Source organism: Amphiura filiformis, chromosome 2, assembly GCF_039555335.1.
Source record: "Amphiura filiformis chromosome 2, Afil_fr2py, whole genome shotgun sequence".
Classification (NCBI taxonomy): Eukaryota; Metazoa; Echinodermata; class Ophiuroidea; order Amphilepidida; family Amphiuridae; genus Amphiura; species Amphiura filiformis.
The window spans coordinates 8,485,096-8,508,872 of record NC_092629.1 but is presented as its reverse complement, the minus strand read 5'-3'; the positions used below and the strand labels follow the sequence as shown (position 1 = coordinate 8,508,872).

The following is a 23,777-nucleotide window of genomic DNA, read 5'->3' as shown; positions in this document are numbered from 1 at the left end:
GGGTTGTTTGTGTCACTATAAAGGCTTACACTATTAACCCCATTGGGCACTACTGTCTTTCTTACAGTGCCCCTGATTGGTTAATTACATTTTATAATCATCTCACTAACCAATCAAAATAAAGCTTGTAGAAATCTTAAAGCAATTTTAAGCTTAATCCCCTGCAGCCCTATATTATATCTTGTTGGCAGGCATTTTTTACAAAATTATATTTTCTAAAGCAAAGTACCTTTGGAATATTAGGATTGCAAAAAAGGTGATGAAACCAGTTTCAAGTTTTGTTAAATTTATTTTCTTTACATTATAAAATAGAAATTTATCTTGCCCTGGAGCCTGTGTATACCGCGACATGTAACTATTTACCGCCATTGACTTTAATCTCCTTACATGAACCTGAGGCCACTTTTTTCATTGTACACATCCAGGCTTGGCATAATGGTGTTGGTCTAATGAGTTTGTGAAATCTTTTGTGTTTGGTGATATATCACCGTAGGATGCTATTAGTGCTTTTGTGCCTTGACAGTTTCAGAGCATATTAAAGGGATGGTTTGGTTATTTTGTATTGGTCATAAATGTCAAGGGAAACATGTTGGAGTTAATTCAGTGATGCAAAGAATATATGTGAGTCAAGGGAGAGGGAATGTAGTTGCCGCTTCTTCCCCACCCTCCCTCTAGGTTGAGGAGGGCAGAGTGCAGTTGTCATATCCTGCACACATGAGCAAGTAAGTGATCATGAAGGGGGAGTGTAGCTAACTCTCTTTGCATTTTTACTTCTTCTTTTTAAACCTGGGACACCCAATCAGTTGAAAACACAATTATCTGTTCTTCCTTGAGGCCCAATTGGTGGTTAAGGAGGGGACAGTGGTGGTTGTACACAGGGCGCAGCGCAGTTGTTAAGCATTGAGCAAGTGAGTGTGGGAGAGATGAGCTATCACTCCTCTCTAGTCTCCCACCTTCCTAATAGGTGGTTGAGGAGGGCTGGTTGTTGTGCACAGAGCTTAGTTGTGATATTCAGCATACATGAGCAAGTGTATGAGCAAGTGAATGAGGTAGAGATGAGGGGGGGGGGATGTAGCTAGCACTCCTCTCTTCCCCCACCTTCCCAATAGGTGGTTGAGGAGGGCTGGTTGTTGTGCACAGAGTGCAGTTGTCATATTCAGCACACATAAGCAAGTGTATGAGGTAGAGATGAGGGGGGAGTGTTAGCTATCACAGATGAGGGGGAATGTAGCTCCCGGATGTAGCTATCACTCCTCTCTCTGCCACCTCCTCCCTAAACGGTGGTTAGGGAAGGGAGAGTGACTGTTGTGTACTGCAGAGTGCAGTCATATTCAGCGCACATGAGCAAGGGAGTAATGGGAGTGTGGGGAGATAGGTGAAGGAGAGGAGAAAAAGCTAGAGTGAGGGATGGGGAGAGGGTTTTACATGATTCGCATAGTTTCCAAATTCATGTCATTTTGGTTCGCATTTTGCGACATTTCTGTATGGCATCTAACATTGTTCTTTATAGTAGTATGGGGCAGTTTACAATGTTTTGCCTGCTTTTGATATGGTCATCAATATGTCAAATGCTCAGTGAGGCTACACAATTTGTTAGCACACATTCATATTTAGTCAGCACTCTCATAATCAAACTTTTGAAAAGGTCTAGCATTAAAAAATACCTTTCCATAGAAACCAAAACAAATTTATCTGCTCTCTCCCGTCCCGTCTCTCATCTGGTAATAGCGGGCAGATGACCCATGATGAAAGACATTGTTACAGTTGGTCCGATCAGGGTAATAAGCGTGATTGTTGGCTACACTTGCCTGTCCTGTAAAATACCCGACCAGCTATCTACGGCGACCTCCTTCACCAGGTCACTTGTGCCTGGCCAAAAATTTTGTCAGCATTATCTGCTAGATTTCAGCTGTTAATGCCTAGATATGCTTGACATATCCAGTTCTTTGACAAATTAATTATGTATAGTCGACTTTTCATTTAAATCAAATTTTTGCATGAAAATGCACTTCATGCAAATTATGTAATTTTGTAGTCCATTGATTATGTTCCAATTATTGCCATGTTTACATAGTCCACCATTTTGAACCAGGATGTGATTATATTGTATTTTGTGCTGGGGTTTCCCTTCAAGAGCACCACTCTGCAGCGACCAACACTTTGACGCGTAATATGGCTAATCGGCCAATCGGATTGGTTTGTTGTTACGATTGTCAGACAATTGATTCAGCCAATCAGAACCACACTTCTGTGTTTATGCTGTGCACGCTCTCAAAATATGAACAAGTGCCGTTGTTCTCTGCCAGAGACTGTAATAAAACTTAAGTGTGAGATATTTTTTATAGTACCAAGCTAACTCCCACTCACCTGTTTTTCTTTTGTTTGTCTCTTTGTCTGTCTGCCTACAGGTATTTTTGTCAGTTATTAGATGGTTTGGAATATCTGCATAGCCAGGGTATCATACACAAGGATATTAAGCCTAGTAATCTATTGCTAACCACGGCTGGCATGCTGAAGATATCTGATTTTGGAGTAGCTGAGGTAAGTGGCTAAATAAGGTTACCATGGTTACGGACAATTGTAAAAGCGTTTTTCATATGTATCATTTGTCTTATAGTGATACGCGTTATGAGGGGTTTTTTTAAAGACCAAAGCATACAACACCAGGCCTTATATTAAGTATGCCTGGACCAGGAGCTAAAATGAGCTCCAGGAGCCAAAATTGGGCAACCATGGGGTAAAAAAAAAAGCCTGGGTGCCTGCTTAATATAAGCCTAATATTATTATAATATACAACACATCAAACAGGTTATGTGAAGGTGTTGTACAACTTACAAATAGTTCCTAGAGCTCACTTTGCGATTGGTGCCAACATCAAAAGCGTCTCTTGAGTGTGCAACAGCATTTTAATTTTGCTGTCTTTGGACGCAAGCATATTATTGTGTGATTTCATTGATTTTAAAGTTGTAAATTATAAGTCGAACAAACTTAAGTACAAAAAAAAGTGGTAGCAGGTTATTATACCACCACAAGAGCTTGAACCACTGCTATAGGTATAGGCCTACATAGCTGTTGCTTCAAATATCCAAATGACTTAACCCTAACAGGACCAATTACTACAAAATACTACTTGATATATGCGATGTTAGTGCGTGCATCCCACGTGGTGTGATGACGCAATCGCCCCAAGTGATATATAGGCACGGTTTCGCTGGCCAGCGAAGCCCAAGACCAGTGGCAAGGTGTTGCCGACCCAGTGCTTGGCATGCGAGGATCTCGGGTTCGAATCCCACCCAGAGCAAACAACTTCTTTCTTTGTTTTCTCTCTTTATTCCTTCCTGCTTTCCCTTCCCGTCGCAAAAAAGCCCTGAGGGGGTTAGGGTTAAGGATTAAACTCAAATCTTGAAATGAGAATCTGTAGGTCAGGTCATGTGCTCCCTGTGTACAAAACATCATGTGATCAAAATCAGACCACCCTCCTTTAAAGGAGAATGATCAAATTTCATCACATGCTATTTCTACCTTGGTTGAATAACCTTTGTATGCATTAGAAAGCCCCATACTGCGTGAATAAATATGGTATGACTGGATTAAGGGATCCGATCAGGGTATATAAAGTGTATAAAAACATTTTAATAACATTCGTAAAACATTTTTGAAAATGTGATGCAAAACATTCTAACAGAATGTTATTTAACTATTGACAAATTTTTTGCAAAAATGTTTGCCCAAAATATTTTACATTTATAACATATTAAAAACATATTCATGATCTTTAAATAACTTAACATTAAAAAAAATGGATTGATTTATAGTATGCTATGCACAGACACAACACCTAGACATTCCACAAGCCTCAGCACACTTTACAGGTTGTCACTGACCACTATGGCCCACACATTTCATAAACCATTAAGCAATAACACAGGCACCTGCAGCTAAGAAGCGCTCACCCTAGACATTCCACAATAGACCATTACAGCCAGGATCAGCTTCCGGAGTTTCGTACAGGTTACAACAAGACAATTAGCAGTAAATTCCTTGTCCAGGGGAATTTCAAGCCAACTCATTTTTTCTACACAAGATCATACTAACCACCACTGAGGTTCGAATCCGCAACCTCTCACAAATTGAAAAATGTTTTGAATAAATGTTTTAAGAACATTTTTGTGTTTGCTGGGTATCTATCAATCTGCCTGCGTAAGCTTGTATCCAATGTGGTCCCAAACCGTCCCATACAACTAAGTGAATGGTTGTGAAAGAAGGGGAAAAGGATTTATCTGCGAATTGTCTTTGACAGATGGTTTAAAAACTTGACTGCGGGGATGAGGTGTTTAATGGGGCCATCCTCCTTTAACTTGTTTATGTGTTTGTTTGTTTTTCAGCTACTAAGTCAATTTGCCAAAGAGGATTTATGCAGGACAAGCCAGGGGTCGCCGGCATTTCAACCACCAGAGATAGCTAACGGCTTAGAAATTTTCTCAGGGTTCAAAGTGGATGTTTGGTCATCAGGTATTACACTGTGAGTATGAATAATATGAGCTGGTATGAATACTCAAAATCAATAGAAGCCTTGCATGCTTTTCATGATTGACTTCAAACAAAGGATTATGACAGTAATGCAGTCTAGTCAATAAACTGTTGAGATCAACTTAAGTTGCACATTTTATATTTATCCCAGGGGCCACTTGTATTTCAAGTTGTATATCACCTGCGTACAAAAAAGCAATTAAAAAGGGTCTTTTTCATCGCTTAGGGTATCAAAAACAGCAAAAAAATGGGGATAGGGTACCTTCATTGCACAGATGTTGCTCCAAAAGGGTAGCTAAACTCGGCAAAGATGCCGACACAAATCAGGTGAAATGAAAGAAAAATTGTTGGAGAATACAGGTGGTTTTACTTGCATGTATTCATCATGACTCATAACACTAAAATACTTGCTTAGGGTAGGAAAACAACTGTGTTGTTCTTGCTTTGGGTTCATTCTACATTAATAAAAATACTTGGTTTGGGTACTTTTTGCAGATGATATACAACTTAATTAACAGAATTAACAGAATGTTCTTCTTGTCAAAACCAATTAATTTTACTGACCTGACAGTTTCGGCCTTCTTGGTCGAAGGCCATCATCGGAGTGATGGTACTTGATCCTTCCTTCTGGTTGATTGGTCACCAACTTGGTCACCAACTTCTTTCTGGTTGATTGGTCACCAACCTTCTGGTTGATTGGTCATACAACTTGAAATACAAGTGGCCCCCATGGATATTTATTTATTTTTTGTTAATTTCAGGCATATTTAATGAGGGTAGATAGCCTTGATCAGTGAACCACCACTGTTTCCAAAGGGCTCCCTCTGGAATTTTCTGTGGAATAAGCTGACTTGTATGGTAGAAATACCGGTATGTTCTTTAGAACAAAGTTTAACATTTCGGCCATGATTGCGTCTAACTATGGCACAGCCAAATTTGTTCATTCCATCTCAAATTCATACTCCCCCTGTTGAAGAATTTGCAGAATCTTGCACAAGGGTGGTGTGGATTTTGAATAGAATAGCCCATTAAATAGTGTTTTAGAATACCATAGCATTACACGAGGAGCAAATTCTGAGTTGGGTCTCGCTGGGTCTAACCCAGGCCTTCTCAACTAGTTTATTTGAAGTGCCAACTGGAAAATTTTAGTGATCATGAAGTGCCAACATGTCAAGGGAGGACTCTGCAGAGGTAGCGCAGTATGCATAGCGGTTAAGGTGCAGTGGTGCTTTATTGGGTGTCCAGGGGGCAGCGACCCCGGAAGCTCATGGATTTTAAGGTTTTTTAAAGGCCCAGATGGGTATTTTCACCTCTTTTTTGTTCAAGATTTATGTGAAAAAATGATTAAAATTACTGTGTGCCAATTTATGCGGCACGCCGACTGACTCAAGCGCCATAAGTGGTGCGCTGGCCGCCAGTTGAGAAGACCTGGTCTAACCTGTTTGATTTTGGTCTAAACGTGACTATAACATCTGGTAGCAAGTTTTTAGCTGGTTCACCGTCGGACAAGTTTAGAACTGTGAAGCTTTCCTGAAGAGTAGCTCTGACTTCTTCAGGATAAAGTACCTAAGTATGAGACAAATAGGCTGTTCCGTTCTGATGGCTCTGAAAAGAGCCGTTCACTCGAGACTGCCAACTTCAGAGCCACCACTTATTTACTTTCTCTGTTGACAGGGGGGCGTGTCTTCGGTGAATGACTCTTTTCAGAGCCACCAAACACTTTACATAGCAGATAGGCAAGGTCTGCTTATTCACTGTTTACAAGGTGCCAATCTTCAGTGAACAGCTCTTTTTATAGCCATCAGTAGGCAAGGGGTGGCCTACATGTCTCTTGCTTAAGTACTTTGTCCTGAAGAAGTGAGAGTTAACTCCTGGCGAAAACTTGACAGTTTTAAACTTGTCTGATGGCGAACCTGCTAAAAACATATTGATTGTTATGAACTCCTGTCGTAAAAGCATATCCCACAATTTGGTAATATTTTACAAGTGAATACTTTGCTGATGGTTCATCAGGACTTCATTCAAGTATCTTCTCATCTTGTTCCAGATTCAACATTACTACTGGCACATTTCCATTTGAAGGTGATAATATATACAGATTGTTTGAGAATATTGGCAAGGGACATTTCAACATGCCCTCTGATGTACCAGCACCGCTGGCAGATCTACTAAGTGGTAAGCAGCCGACTTTGTATTCCACTAAACCTTATAGTAGATTTCGAGACATAAAGCTGAACTTATACTCAAAAGCGATTCACACACATGCTCAGTGTTTACCTCTGTTTTCAGGGCATCGAGCCGATCAATTGATACATCTGAGGCAAAAACGATGTCGCTTTGAGAGTTGAAGAAATCTCAACTCCCAAGCAATGTTGCTTGACACGTAAATGCATCAACCAATCATTTCCTGGATCTATTATTTTGCTAATTAATTGACATTTCTTGATCATAAACTTCTGGAGATGAGTTACATAAAAACAATTATTATTGACAGCAATGGATCAATGTTCCAAAAATGCATTTTGAGGCCTTTAGAATATTTTAATTGTCGTCTGCAATCTTGATCACTATGATAAGTATATGCAAAAGTGACGAGCGAGTCATCAAAAAATTCAGCGATTGCCTATTGCTTTCCAAAGCTGTGCATCGCAATCACTCAGCGATCGAGTATAAATTCAGCTTAAGGTTACCTGCTCTTCAAGTCAGTCCTAATTTAATTACCAGCAGTTGCAGCTAAGAAGGAAGTATAATTAAGGGATTCAATCATGTTTCACCATTGTTCATCACCGTTTAACAATGATGCGTCCGCTCCGCCTGCGTGGTTTACTTCGCGAGGGCAGCTTTAGCCTGAGCTTTAGCTGCCCGAGCGAAGTAAACCATGCAGATGCACCGGACGCGAGTTGTTAAACGGTGATGAACAACTGTGAAACATGATTGAATCCCTTTCAACAAAGAAAACAAGCTAAAGATTGTCTAATTCACATGATTATACTAATCATTGCTACTCAACCTTACAAGAATATCATTGATTTCTCTGTTGATATCAACAATAATACTACAAAATAACACAGCAATGTTTAGCCACTTTCTCCAAGTGAATTCAATATGTAAACCAATTCCAGGCATGACGAATTTTACGCACTTAAAGCATACCGCGTTTGCGTGCTTCCGTTGTGGATTCATCTTGGATTAACGTTTGGCTCCTGTACAAAGGTATAGGAAGAGTTGTTGAAAACACATTCAAACATACTATAACACTAGCATGACACCTGTTACCAACTGTCAACATTTAACAACCGATTGCAGGCGAAGTTCACTTTCTTTAAAGCTGGAGAAAAATGGCTGAAAATTGTATGTGGGAGACCTGTAGCACAATGGAAAAAGTGGTTTGTACTGTGGTTTATCATCCCATATACATATATAAGGCTATTCTTGTTGAAATTCACATACTTTATATGGAAGACATGAACTTAATCTCCCATCTCTCTTTAGGCTATTGTGATCTGAATCAATGTAAACTAATATAGCAATGTGTTGGGAATCCACACACAGTGCAATTTCCATGCTATAACAGCATGATTATATATAAATGACAGAAGCGTGAAAATGTACTTCACACAACTGCGTCTCAAGCATTACATTAAGACATAAATGGGCTATTCCACTTGAAATCCATACTCCCTATGGAAGATGACCTTAATTTCCCACACAGGGGGTGTAGAGTTCAAATGGAGTCATCCATTCAGGAAACCCCATTTGAAATTACTGTGTGGAAGATTAAGGTCATGTCTTACATGGGGAGTATGGATTTCAAAAATAGCCCAGTTGCACTGTTAGACCCTCTGACCTGATGACACATCCTCAAGTTGTTTTTCTTTTTTTTGTTCTTTTCATCAACAAGGTATGCTGAAGACAGATCCAGATGAAAGGTCAGCTATCAAACACATCAGGAATCATGCGTAAGTAGGACATTTCGACTGCACAGTGCCAGAAGTGGTTAAGCGCATTTAGCTGCCCTGTGAACATTTGACAATTGACGCAGATATTGTACTCATCTAACACATGGCAGCTACACATGGCAGCTATTGCACATACCCACTTCTGGCACTGAGCAGTCGATTTATCAAGATTCCCTTTCTGCAAGGGTGAACTAATTGCTCCAAATCCATTTATTTATGCTACTTTTTTCTTGTGGTTATAATGAGTCAACAGACATACTGTGGCTTTGTGCACTGTATGACGTCAGACATGTGATGCGCATTCAATGGGTTTATGGTAATCCGATATATTAAAGGTGGGTAGTCCTATTTGATCATATGTGACCATCCATGATGTACCATGTGTAAAGTTGTAATTTTCAATTTTTTGATTTTGAAATGTTTATTTATTTATTTATAACATTCGCCCAAAGCCAGGCAAAGCACAATAGTGCTCAGAGCATACTAAATTAAAGGGATGCCACGGAATATGATGGGATATGGATAATTAAGGGAAGAGGTCCGATTTTAGAAGCAGGAGGAAAAACAGAGCACCGGAGAAAAAGCTGCGAGGCTACCAAGCGCACATGTGGCAAGCAGCTGGGAAATCTTCAGAAGTCGCCCAGTTGGGTTACCAAATCGCAGGTTTAGCAACCTTGGGTGGTGCATGATGCCTAACCACAAATTCCTATAAGCAGCTTCCTCGAGGCACTTGCCAATAAACAGTCTTCTTGACATACAAAGCAACAGTTAATTGAACATTAATTTAATCACATGTGTCTGAGATTACTAAAGCAAGGTGCAGAACTATCAGTTAGTGAGCTATCTGTGGTTTCTGTTAAGATAGCCCAGCCAGACTATAGTGCACATCATATCATCTATTAAAATGCAACATATCTCTGGTATTAAATGGTTGGTCATCCACCTGTCTTGCTGTCTGGGAGTAAGCAAAAGTATCAATCCACTCTATAGCTTACACACAATACGCGATGAACTTCTAGCTTGGTAGGGTTATCAAGTGTGACGACTCTTGTGCTGTATATTTTGTGTCATGTTATTTGCATATTCATGAATATTAATGAACACATTTGCATGTTTTGCTTGAATTTTCATGAATATTTAAAATGAGCATATTTGCTTATTTTGCCTGAAATTTCATTAATCCACTTTCCAGCTTACACATAATAACCGATGAACTTCTAATTTGGTAGAATGATAGCATTTTGCATATTTATGAGGGACATGCTACCCCTGCTCTACAATTTGAGATCAACTTTTGAGCTGCAATTATTGAATGGAGGTCCTTGAATGTATGCATTTTGATATGAAAGTAATTTGACTTGTTTTCTTCCAATCAGATGGGTTCGTCAGAAACATCCTATAATAGGAGAACCAGTCCATCTACCGCCCCTTCCTGATAGCAACGATGAGCTACGTTGCATGACTGTGGTCCCCTATCTGGATGATCTCTACAATCCCACTGAGTCGGATGATGATGGCAGCTTTGTGGACAGGAGTTATGAGGACAGAGGGAGCTTTGGTGATGGATTTGCGGACCAAGTTGTTGACCAACAATCACAAGGTATGATTTACATAATAATGGGTATGTAGGGTGTAACATGTTTGTCTTCTTAGCAAGGTCTTAGATTAGGAGTAGTAAGATTTAACTAGTGCCTACCTCTGCTTCTTCTAGAATAGCTATTGCTATAGCCTTGATTTACTTGTCTGGTCTTGTTAATTATTCAAGTATTATTTTAAGAATTTAGCATTATCACAAGCATTAATTTTTGCCTGTCTCAGAAGTAAACTGCATGTCCAAAATGATGGGTGGACGGGTGGCTAGCTGACACCCTGATTTATAGGGCTAGTAAATATCATCAAATTCAAACAGTTCTGTGGACTGGAGCTATGTGGACAGAGGAGGCTTTTCCTATTGTTTTTTTTTCTCCTTTGTTTTTGCCTTGATTTCAAATTCATATTTTCCAACACTTGTCCCAGTTAATCAGATTGTATTACATTTTATTTATTTCTTTTCCCTTTAATATTTTATGCTCCTTTCTTTTTGCCTTGATTTCAAATTTAAATTTTCCATCAATTTATTTCTTCCATTGCTCTTATTTTTGCAGAAAGTTTACCTCGGCCGCAGGACGGAGAAGTAGCAGATGGCAACGAAGACGACCCAGTTAGCGAGATAGGGGAGAGGAAGCAGAAGAAACCACCAAAGTCACGCAAACTAAGTGCCACATGCAAACAGCAGTAGTTGAGGATTATTATAGGGCTAATTATTAATATTGTTATTATTATTTTATTGTTGAAATATTTTATGGGAAGTGTGAGATAGATTTCAAATGGTTAAGATGCCTATAGGCCATGCAGTATCAAAGAGGTAAGATTCAAAGAGAAACAACTCTGCCATCTGTGAGGGCAAAATAGTGTACCTCTGGGATATTTTGCCGTGCACTCAAACTTTGATTTTAAGTGCGTGCGTTGTGCTTATAAGATGCACTAAGTACTACTCGCACAAACCTTTGTAACGCTAAAGCTTGAAGACACAGAATATCAATCGATATCTAGTTTTTTTTTGCAGATAAATGCCGTTATGTGCACGATATCAGTCTCCATGCCTGGCACACCAGTATGGCGTATTTACCATAGCTTAAATATGCGCCGTGCAATTCTGAGTTGGTATTCTTTTGAGCTTAATTTCTTTTATCTGTATATAGCTCAACATGTGGTGTAAATTTTGCCACTGGCATGTGTAAAATACATAAGTACTGCATTCTACTGGACTGTACTATGTAGAATGAAGAACGTAGGGTGCATCCATGCATTATGCACGTACCAGTGGCAAAACACACACACAACGTTGAACTATATTGGCTTAATATGTGGGTAGTATTTGACATTTGGCGTGCATTTTGGTGATGGTGCATGTAAAATGTGTACTGCATTGTACTGGGTTGTACAATGTAGAATGTAGGATGCAATCATGCATTGTACACTGTAGAACAGCCTCATCCCATCATCAAACTTGTCATTAAGTGTTATGTTATTACATTTTTGTGCCATTCATAAGGCCACAGTTGTCAATAAAGAACTGCCATGCTAGTATGATTCTCATATCGGGGATCAATTTTGTCGCACAAAGTTGGAATAAATTCCTGTAAACTCATTTGCCAAGACTAGGGTGACTCGACTGTCGCAACTTACTGCGAACAAAACGGGCTTAATTTAAGGAGAATCTTATTCGATCGTTGTGCGAATGAGGTATCTTATTCTGGCTAAATTTGGAATTTGAATCCCTGTATTAACAAGTTGTGGGTATTCTTGTATGGTTTCCACATGACATGTTTCACTGGGGTAGGCTTTTTTGACAATTCGTCGTCTGTATCACATACACTTGTATCTCAAAAGGCTGCCTTGTGTGATTTTTTTTATTAATTATTGTCATCTATTTTATGATGTGATATATAAAATTTATTATATTAATTTTGAGGTATTATCGCAATATTATTAGTCTCATGTTCATTCACAACAGAAAGATCCACACCGAAATATAAAATTACAAAATACAAAAATAATAATTAAATTCACTCAAGGCAGCCATTTGAGGTACGGCAGATGACAAACTATTATAATAGGCAACTTTTATCATGAACTTCTTCTTACACTTCCCATACATTATGCTCTAGTTTGCTTCCATTGTTCCCATTGTACTTTTTTTGTATATTATATTATAGAGTTTCTAGTGTTTGGGATATTTTATTGCTCACCAAACGCAGTTTATATATAAATATATTTTTCCCTTGTTTGTTTTATTTAAGAATCAGTATTATCTGCTGAAGATGTTAAGTGTGAATCCAAGACGTTTTTTTCTTGACGTCACTAATATAGTTTACAGTACATAGTGCACAGTGATGTTGTATACAGAAATTCTAATGCACAATGCTGTGGTTTCACTTCATAGAAATAGATACAGGAGAATGTGGATTGTATATCGTCTTTTGTTAGGCATAGTGGAAAATTTGGGGTATTCTTGATAGCTATTTACCTCCTGCTTGAATCTCTGTAAATTATGGCTGGCTTGAAGTACCGTAACTATTTGTTCCATTAACCGCCCATGCCCCTATTAGCGCCACCCAGTGACTGTACTACACATGATCCTCTATCATTATGTGCAGGATCCATGCATCATGTGCATCCATGTGTATCAAACACAGAACCATCTACATGTAAAATCCATATTCTGGGCCATTTTTTACAGGCAATTATGTAAACTAAGCGCCCTGGGTGGATAATGGAATGAATATGGTATTATTATGGCTGGCTTGAAGTATGTGTGCTGAGTATTGAAGAAATGAGGACTGGAATTGCAGGGACTGTCTTTTGGAATTTGCAGGAGAGCATAAAATAGCTCTTCTGGAACCTTCAAATAGAGCTGTTTAGAGCATTTACATTAGAATGTAGGGAGCTAAAAATCACTCTCCTATATCAGATTTAAGGAGAACAGTAATAGCTCTTGCTTTGCTCAAAAGGCAGTCCCCGGAATTTTCGCCGCAAGGTCATGCGCCACACTTGCACAATAGGTGCGATTTTCAAATACTTGGTGTAACGCAATACATCCTGGGTTTCTTTACCGGAAATCAACTTGCACCGAAACTTCACAAACGAGCTGGGATTGACCTCCGAACTGTATCTATATATTGTTATGCAATATGCCTATTGTGAGAAGGAATTTCGGTACAATCTGACTTTCAGTGGAGAAACCAAGGGCCCACATATGGGACTACATTGAAGGAGCATCACAGGCATATATTGGTCATAAGATTTGACACAAAATTGTTTATTTTATTTGGTTTCTGCATACTGTCGGCAAGGAATACCTTTAAAAAATTTCTTCATGGATGACATTGTCATTACATAGAATGGCATAAAGACTCTGTATTCTCCTCTATTTATTTCTGTGTTTACCTTGGAACTTGAATCTGACAAAAAGAATTGAAGCAGTGATTAATTGGGCTATTCCACTTAAAATCCATACACCTACTGTAGAAGATTTTATTGCCATCTCGGTTCCATGCAGTTATGTTCAATCTAGCTGGAAATATTTGCTACTTTTTTGTTCCATTTCAGTTTAAAAAGTTTTTCAAAAATATATAAAATCTACTTGAATTGTGCACAATTTGACTAGAAATGAAGAAATTTTGTTTGGATTTCCAAATATCAAAATTTTCCACATACTTTATATGGATGAAAACTTTTTAATTGATGAAAATGGTTTGATCTGGAATGATTTAAATTATTTGGAATTCCAAAATCTTCTTTAGTGGGGTGTAGTTTTCAGATGGAATAGTCCAATGTCCAATGATGGTTGATGCAAGGAGGGGAAACTGTATTATGTCATCGTTGTGCAGGAAAAACCTATGTGATTGTGGCCCCGAATATGTTTAAAACGAAACTGCCAAAAGTTCACATAGGAGGTTTTGCTTTAAACATGTTCAGGGGCCGATGATATATAGGTATTTACTGCCCAGCGATATGGTGATGAATTTTTTTAAAGCTTTGATGGATAATGGTATTGGTATGATAAAAAAAAGTGCACTTGTATGAGAGTTTGAAAATCATGCTTTTCAGGAAAATGCTTTTTGATGACCGTATAGCAATGTATAGAGTTTACATAGGAGGTTTAGCTTTAAACATGTTCAAGGTCCAAAGACACATACTAGGTTTTTTCCTGGCCAACAAGTTAATGTTTATAAATAACCCACCCAATCAATGCCCATGCAGTGTGCATATTATTTATAAAAAGAAATTATCAAAAACATACAATTGTATCAAATTAGTATAAATAGTATGCATTTGATTACCCATGAAATTTGTTACCTTGTACTATATATATATAAATATATATATAAAATGTAAAAAAAAATATTTTTGTGCTATAAATATGATTTGATATATATTCATTTGAACTGCCAGCTCCAAAGATATATAGAAAGAAGTATATGCTAACTGTGTTCTTATGTAGACTGACACTCTCAGTCAAAAAAATTACTGAGAAAATGAGGCGTTAATTTTGTGTCTGATATTAATGTTCCCCAGAATCTGGGAACAAATTCTGCGTAATTGCTAATTTTTTGACTGTGTCTGAAATTTTGATACAATTTTTTTTAACATTCAGCCTGCAATCCTGTCACAAGGGTGCGCATAGATGTGAGCGAATTGCAAATCACACTACGGACGTATCGTGACCAAAGTCGCATGCAAATAGTTTCTCAAGTCGGGCACGTTTTGAAAGTTATGGTATCATTCATCACTAACAAGCATAATGCACAGTTAGTAGGCGATCTACCCAGTAAACACTAACATGTTTTATTGTCAGGTTATGGTGTAAAACGCTGTAATAATGTTCCAAAACATTTTGAGAACTTCTGCAAAACATTCTACCATAAAGAGTTGACAAAATATTTTGTAAAAATGTTTGACTAAAATTATTTTGCAGTAACAGTTTGTCAACATTTGAAAAATGTAGTGCTTTTGCATAATAAAACATTTTAAAAACGTTTTCATGACCTTTATTTGTTATTAAATTGAACAATTTTAAAAACATGTTTTGAAAAAAACAACATTTTTGTGTTTGCTGGGTAGTTCATGTAACGATATTGTTATTTGTGTCTCGACGGCCAAAGGCAATGTGTACTTAAATTCAAGGAGATGACCGATAAGTTTCAACTTGGTAAAAGTGTACGTATATTACAATGCGAGACAAAATAATTATGTGAGAGGATATAAAGTAAAGGATGCAGCGTGGTGCAAGTATATATGCAGCTTTCTCTGTGCAATTCCGAGTTGGTAATCTTTGGGCCCAATTTCTTTGACATAGACGAGAACTATTGTTGACTTTGAGAACAGCAAAGATGAAAGCTACATGCAGCAACTTTTTAACAATCATTTCCTTCTACTGGTTCTGGTTGATCAGTATTGTCAGAAAAACTGTGTTTCATCAACTTTTGTCAACATTTTGTGTAACAAAACAAAAACAATGATTTATTAGCAAAAACAAAACTGTATATATATGTACTATAAATGTGTAGCTATATTGTTTGATGTTGTAATTTGGAACTTTGATATAATTGTGTATCTATTCTATGTTTACATGGCCATCACTAACTGTGATGTAAAAAAAAACCTGTATAGCGTGAACTTTTTGGGAGGTTTTTAGTTTTGCACAATTTGTTATTGTCGTGAAATCACAAGGTGTTACTGTTCACAATTTTTGGTGGTTAATACTCTGTTTCACACATTTTGCAGTTCATACCCTTACATTTTTTTTTTTTTTTTTTTTTTTCACAAATGTTTCGCCAATTTGAAAACACAAAATGTTAAAGGCCACAAATTGAACTATTCCAGTTGAAACCCAGTTGAAGCTGGTCGAAGTAGTGGATATAAAACAAATTGCGAAACTCAAAAATAAAATAAAATAAAACCACTAAATTCACGCTATACGGTAATCATTATACTGCCAAACAAGTGGGTCAAAGGTCACTTAGTATCTGGCTCAGCAGAATCCTATTGTAAATGTCTCTGAAATCTTGGCCAAAAAAATTCTTATAAAAAACATAGAACCATAACAAGGTGTAAACTGCGAGTCTGGAAACCTTTTATTTATAGATTCTGTGTAGATCTCATCAAGCAATGAGATGACTACCAGATATATGACCCACATGACCTGACAGTCTAAATATATGATGCTCCTATACAGAGAAAATATCATGAAGAGTTTAGAGGGAAAATATGAAATCATACAACCAAAGGCTGCCATATGTTAACCCCCTGAGCACTACCTGCTGATCTAACATTACCTCTGATTGGTCAATTATGTGATATCTTCACTTTAATCACCAATCAGAATGGAGCTTTGCAAATAATTCACCCCATTTTTTTTTCTGTGGTGAAATTATTCTAACAGTGTTGCTGATTGGTCCAATCGATAATGAAATCTTCTTTTTGGCCAATCGGCAGGCAGTTCTCATGGGGTTAAAAGCATTTTAACAATATTGTTCACTGGTGAAATACCTTGTAATGAGCCACCAATTAGGACATGCACCAATAAAATAGAATATAGTATTAATAACTCTTCAGCCCAATCGCGGGTCAAATAATCAAAAAGGCACACAATTTTTCTCATTACCGTTGGTTTCTATGGGGCAAGAAACTATTGGAAGTCGAGGGAGCCAATGTTGAGAAGTCGCTCAATTTTTTTCTTAACCATTATAGTTTCTATATGGAACAGGAAATTGTCAAAAGTCATGTGGGAAAATCTTCCAAAGTCGCCCCAATTTATTGGCTACCAAATTGCGGGTTTGGCAACCTTGCATACAAACAACTGAGGATCATGGCTTCCCTCATTCCAGTATTTCTAGTGCTTCCAGTATTTCAAAATTTTAATTTTGAGCAAATTAAGACACAAGCTTTAACCGAGGTTTGCAATAAAAATTGGCCGCACATGGTGAACATCACATTTGGCTGTCCCAGTTGAATTCCATACACCCCCTATGCAAGACATGACCTTAATCTCCCACACAGGTGTTGAATTTCAAATAGTCACCCATTCAGGTAGCCCCATTTGAATCTCGCACTCCCTGTGTGGGAGATGAAGGTCATGTCTTCCATAGGGGGTGTATGGATCAACTGGAAGAGCCGCTTTTTCAAATGAACTCTTCATACCTTGATATAATAGTACTCACTGTAGGTTTTATTTAATGGAAATATCTAGAAACGTGTCTGACACAAGGAAGTTTTTGTATATACATGTAAATGTAGATTTTTCAAATTGTAGTTTTCTGTACAGTTCAAGTGAAAGGTGGAATATACAACATGATGACTTTGATTTATTTACAACCAAGAACTTTTGTGGTGTAATATCATTATGTGTAATGTGTTCTAAGGCCAAAAAAAAAGAGGTTTGTCTCAAAGCTTGCACGCACATTTATAAAATCACGCGATTTGAAAAGAAATGCAGAAATTTTTTTATTTAAAAAAAAAAAAAATTAAATTTTTTTTGGAAAAATTTGGCAAAAATCTGATTTTTTTTCTTTCAAAATACCATAAAAATACCAAGTCGGAAAAAAAAATTGCATTTCGCATTTGGTTTCAAACCACTTGTGAGCTTTGAGACGAACCTTTTTTTTTTTTTTTAATGTGAGCAAGAAATATAATTTAAGAATGAAAATACTCTAAGGTGTTGATTTGGGTGTTTATAAGTGAGTTCAGTGGATTGTAATAATATCACTTGCAGGCCAAATTAAAACATTGAGATCAGAGTATGTGTAATAGCCTATTTTGCATCTAGCATGATATTGAAGTACTAATATTTGGGTTTTTTTGTATTTTTAAACATGCACCTGAAGTTAACCCCATGGTATCTACTGACTAAAGCAGTGTCTAAGAACTAATTTGATTGGTTACAAATAGGGCTATATATCATGTATTGAGCCAATCAGTATGGTAAGAATGGGTCAAAGGGTTTCAGTTTAAAATTACTGAGAGATCTAAAAGCTCAATTTTGATTGGTTACTCATATGTAATTAACCAATCAGGGGCACTGTAAGGAAAGCAGTAGTTGTGCACATGGGGTTAAACATTAATGGCAGCTTGATGTAGAAAAAATGTTTTTGTTTTCCTTTGCAGCCATTTATCTTGAAACAATATTACAGCAAATATGTAAATTATGTGTATGTGTTCTGTGTGTGCATTATAATTGTCCACTGGTACATTTTGGTGACAGTTATAAAGAAAATTGTACAAAAGCATTTATAAACTTAATTATTAGGAGGGCCATTCGTTTGGGATGTGGTAAATGTTACCAACCCCTCAACACAGGGCTAGTAGAATTTCAGCGAGAATCGGCAGATCGAGTCTTGCCGATATTCTCAAAAACAACTTGTGTGAATCACAACTCGATCCTCGTCAACTTTCTTTATGGTTACACAGCAAAGAGCGGCCAATTCTCACAAACTGCAAGAATGATTTGAGCAAGATGTGACAAAATTCTTGCACTGCAATTGAACCTTGATATGAATATTAAACTGATTTAGTAGTAGTGGCACCACAGAGGGGCATTTACCTTCCCACTAAAACTTTTGCTACGATGCCCCGGACTGCCTCCTGACAACAACAAATTATAACAGGCAAAAAATATTGCATGTATGTTAGACAAATCAAATTTTTGGCCCCGTTTCATTTCCCCCTCCCCCCGGTGCTGCCACTGCTGATAAGATCATCATATTTAGTTTGTATGGCTTATAATTGGTGAAAAAATGACACTCATAACAAAAAAAAAAGCAACCAAACATTATTTTTTTGCCTAATATTGAAAAGTTCTTTTCATCAATATCGATTGACTCAAGGTGTCCTTATGATGATGTTTTGTTATTGAAGTGTTTTTGTTTTCATGTGTAAATTTTGTTTCCTTCATGTGAATGTGATTAATTACATAATTAATGTAAATATTGCATATTTTTTTGCCATGTTGCAATTGTCTTACGGCATGGGAGGTATAATTTTTACATGGTGTATCTCAAAAAATGTTGATTTTAATTATTTATTTTTATGTAGAAGAAAACGGATATCACCAATTTGGCCGGATGTCTAACATAATGTTGTCCAAGACTGGATTTTTTGTGTGATTTATAGAGCTTGCGTTTTTTTTTTTAATGATGGTCAATTTACTGGACCTTGATAAAATTTGCTTAGGCCTATTCCCTCATGTAATTTTACACAAAATTAGGACCAACTAGGGTTTTCTTTACTTTATGTAAATCACCATTTCTTTGCATGTAGATGCTTAAAGGAAGTCTCCGTTAATCACAACATTATGTTATGCCTTTGTTAGAAAAATAAATATGAAGCATAAATTTGAAAATATGGTTTCATTTTAAACAAACTCATATTAACCATAAAAATGAATAAAAACAACTGGCTCTCAACACGCGATATTCAAAATTCCTGTGCTGAAATTCTCTAGGCCAATGATGTCATGGTTATTTATGCTTCATTGCATTATTGCCATATTGGCGTCATTACCCCAGACAGTTTTGGTGCCAGGTAATTTTGAATATCGCGTGTTTAGAGATGGCTGTTTTTATTCATTTTATGGTCAACATGAGTTTGTTTCAATAAAACCATGTGATTTGTGTGTGATAATTATTTTTCTAACATGTAAGGCATCGTGTAGTGATTGCCGGAGACTTTGGGGCAGGGTAAAAGCCATTGTGTTGAGTAGAGCAAACAAAAGAAAGACCTAATATTTTGAATATTTTCCCTTTGAATTGTAAAAGAAATTTTTTGAGATACATGCATGTATTACAAATATTCAATGAAAGACATGGCCTCCCACACAGGTGGAAGACTTCAAAAGGAGTCGCCCATTCCGTAAACCCATTTGAAATTCACACTCCCTGTGTGGGAGATTAAGGTCATGTCTTCCACAGGGTATATGGATTTCAACTGGAATAGCCCATTATTCAACTGTTTACTGGGTCACCCTTGGATTGTCTGGAACCCCTTGGGTCATTTGTACCCCCGGATAATGGGATTACTGTCAGTACATGATTGATGGCTTAACATCAAACTCCTCCCTGTATGTTATGAATCATACTTAGCCATGCCTTAATACAATTGAATACCTGAGTGGAAGAAGGGCCCAACTCCATCAAAACTGTTTTTGAGATATTAAGAAAAAACTGAATATTTGGAAAAGTTTTATAGACAGAATGTTTTCATCTTCAGGGGACCTTTAATACATGAACATACAGTATTACATACATTCAAAATCATATATGGTGTTTCCATGGCAACAGTACGGGTCTTAATACGAGCTGGAGTTGGGCCCTTCTTCCACTAATATACTGCAAGTGCCAGTTCCGTAAGCAGATGTGTTATAAAAAGCTACAGAAATTTGGAAATTATCCATTAATTGCACAAGTAGAAGCATGTAATATGTTAGTAAGAAAATTTATTGTAGTGAAAAGCAAAATTTCATGGATGAACAAAATTCCTCTTTAACCCAATATTTGTGGAAGAAGGGCCCAACTCCATGGAGTTGGGCCTTTCTTGCATGAAAATCAGGATTAAGTGTACGTGGAAGACTATTTGGAAAGTGGATTTTGGCTCATCTTTCACACACTAGGAAGAACAGTCTGCTGGCAATAAAATGCTGGGTCTAACTCATTTTTGTAAAAAATTGGAGTTGGGCCCTTCTTCCACTCAGGTATTCAATTGTGTTTTGTTTGTGATCTACATTATAAATAGTAGGTGTACAGAACAAATTGTTGTTGCAGTGTTCCAACCAAGTTTATTTTATTTTTTGTAGGTTTTGTATTTGAATCTGCTTGGGTAATACTACTTGAATTGAAGTTCAAATTTTTACAGTGATTACTTTGTTCACATTTGTAATCAAGTCGGAAGCACTATGCCCACACATTGCCAATGGTTGAATTGGGCTACTCCATACACCCCCTTTGGAAGACATGACCTTAATCTTCCACACAGTGAGTGTGAATTTCGACTTGAGTACATTGTAATTCACACTCACTGTGTGGGAGGTTGAGGTCATGTCTTCCAGGGGGTGTATGGATTTCAGCTGGATTAGCCCACAGGCTTTCCCAAAGTGGTCTATTATGCTTGTTGAGCATTGTGAACATGTTGCAATTTGGGTCAATATGGCCCAGCATCTTCAACTTTTTTTCATGAAGCCTTTTTAAGCTCATTTAATACTTATGAGCTTGAAATGTACATCAAATTTCAAGTATGCTTATCACCCACCTCATTCAATCCGAAAGAGAATTGCATGAGGAATTCAAGTTTATCATTAAAAAAAGATCGTAGGGCAGTGCGCAAGTTTTTTCCGAGCCATTTAACCTACCCCTACCTATAATTTCTTATTGTACATGAACTCCACATGAAATTTCTCTTTAGAAAATGCATACTTGTATATGGGTAGTATGGCATATACTGAACAGGCAATGTTGTGCCATCCATAGGGTTTGCACAGGCCTCCACCCGCGCTTCCTCCACCCGCAAAATACCAAAAAAGATGTTTATCAAATATTGCAACTTCATATCATGATTTTCCCGTTGCACTTACGGAAGGAGTTTAAGCTTTAAAATTATACCAAAGGTGTAGCTTATGTGATTGTAAAGTTACAGTAGAGAAGAATATAGAAACTGTAACACCATAATTGGGTGACAAGTTAAAGACACATGACCATGTCTAGTTCATAATTTGAGCCCCATTTCATTGTAATTTTAACGATCATCCACTCAGCAACAAAAAATAGAATTCTGTTGGCCAAGTTGTGAAGTCAACTGTGGTCAAGCTATACTTATGTCTTCTTGGCAAGTCAGTGTGTGTTTCATTTGGAATGGCTTCAAATCAATAGCATTCACTGACTCAAAGTGCTGGCATACACATGCACATTTAAAGACACCAAATAGATGAGCCTGTGACACAGCTGCTTCAACATGTTGATGTCACTGCCTCGACAAGAGGAAAAGTAATATTCACCATTGGGCGGGTTGATGTTAAGTACATGCATGAGTCTTTGTGTAATATCAGATTACTGTCTTCAAACAGTACTTCTACTTTGTGGAATGTAATTGTCATATATTTTGCAGACATCAGAGATGCATTATTGCATTAAGATTAAGGTTTCTGTTCCATACAAAGCCCAGTGGCGTAGCGAGGGGGGCCGGTGGGGGAGCACATGCCCTGGGTGCGGCATGGGGGGCGGGCACCAAAATGGCGATGGTTAAAAAAATGGGGTCAAGGAGAAATAGAACTCTGCATTAGATTCTTGAGCAGGCAACAAAATTTGGGTCAACAATTAATCATTTCCATTTGGGGCATCTCCATTTTGTATCTTGCCCTGGGTGCCACAACCCAGGGTCTTAGCTAGCCACCGCCTGGCCGTTATTTTAGACGGGAGTTTGCTCCTGGGACGGGCAAAATTAATGCCTTTGACAGGTGCTTATTATAAATTGTATGTTTTGAGAAGCTAATTGACCTTTTTAGTAGATCCAATTTGTAGAACAAGGCCATATCAGCACATATTTGAACTCTTTGAACCCCCAATGGGCTATTGAGGTCTGGTAAATATTTTAAAGGTCAAATTAGGACAGGCAATTTTATTCAAATGAAGGGCAACCCTCAATTTCTAGCTAAGACCCTGTCACAACCCCAAGCTACATCACTGACAAACCCTGGATACCAAGTTTCAATATTTGAAAATAATATTAGATAATGGTCACATACAACATCTTTATATTCCACAAAAAATATAAATGTGCACCATATGTTGATCCCAATTTTGTATCGAATACATCGAATAAGTGGCCCTTAAGGCAGGTTCACACCCTGCACTCGCTGGCATTGGATAGTGGCACTTCAGGTTCATTTCATTTCAGAATTTCAGTGGCACTTCAGAATATCGAGTTGAGAATGCCTGCTGTAAGGGGTCTCAATTTCATGAACAATGTGTTTCATTCAAATAAAGATCTTCAAGAGATACCATGTAAGGGATGAAATCAAAACTTGACCGGCGGTTCCGTCCGGTTGGAGCTGGTTTCTGTTGTTCTAAATAATGGAACACGGTTCAACTGCCAGTCTAGTTTTGATTTCATCCCTATAACTCGGTGAATAATATAATTTTTTCTACATCAAAAACAAAAAGAGCAAAAACAATACATACTTAAGCATGATACCTGTATGTACATATATAATTTATAGCGTTTTTTTGGTCAACATAGTGCTTTCTCCCCGTTACTTTTGAATGCAGTTGGTGTGTACAGTTAATGTATATGTCATATTCAGATATTTTGTTTTCTCTGGTTGTGTACATTTTGTATATATTGCAGAAATAAAATAAGAGTTATACCAAGTGCGTATGCGATGTTTAATAATTTGCGTCTTGGGAATATTGTTGGACTACTCTCTATTATTATGGGAAAGTGGGAAATATACCCAGGGTAGGAAATATACCCAGGGTTGGAAATAAGCTGGATCCTCTTGTCCAAATCCCATCGAAATCACTGCAGGCTGTCGATAAACTATACTGCTGGCACACAGTTGGAAAGTCATCCAAGATAGTACCCATTCAACCATCAGACAGTTCAAAGGGACACATTGTAGTGAAGAGAATGATGCTATTTTGACCAGGAAATGCAAGAGATAGCATCAGCGAGTGTTTGTGATCTTCATAAGGCCTTAGG

The 23,777-nt window shown here is 37.5% G+C and overlaps 1 protein-coding gene across 1 annotated transcript in view; it reads left to right on the top strand.

The window, feature by feature from the left end:
- Nucleotides 1-12,862, top strand: part of LOC140145845 (serine/threonine-protein kinase STK11-like) — a 34,129-nt gene extending 21,267 nt beyond the window's left edge. The window contains exons 4-9 of the mRNA XM_072167529.1: nucleotides 2,409-2,541; nucleotides 4,386-4,522; nucleotides 6,578-6,705; nucleotides 8,432-8,489; nucleotides 9,866-10,089; nucleotides 10,634-12,862. Coding sequence (XP_072023630.1) covers nucleotides 2,409-2,541; nucleotides 4,386-4,522; nucleotides 6,578-6,705; nucleotides 8,432-8,489; nucleotides 9,866-10,089; nucleotides 10,634-10,767 — 814 coding nt within the window. The 3' untranslated portion in view covers nucleotides 10,768-12,862. The remainder of the gene's footprint in view (nucleotides 1-2,408; nucleotides 2,542-4,385; nucleotides 4,523-6,577; nucleotides 6,706-8,431; nucleotides 8,490-9,865; nucleotides 10,090-10,633) is intronic.
- Nucleotides 12,863-23,777: the final 10,915 nt, after the last annotated feature.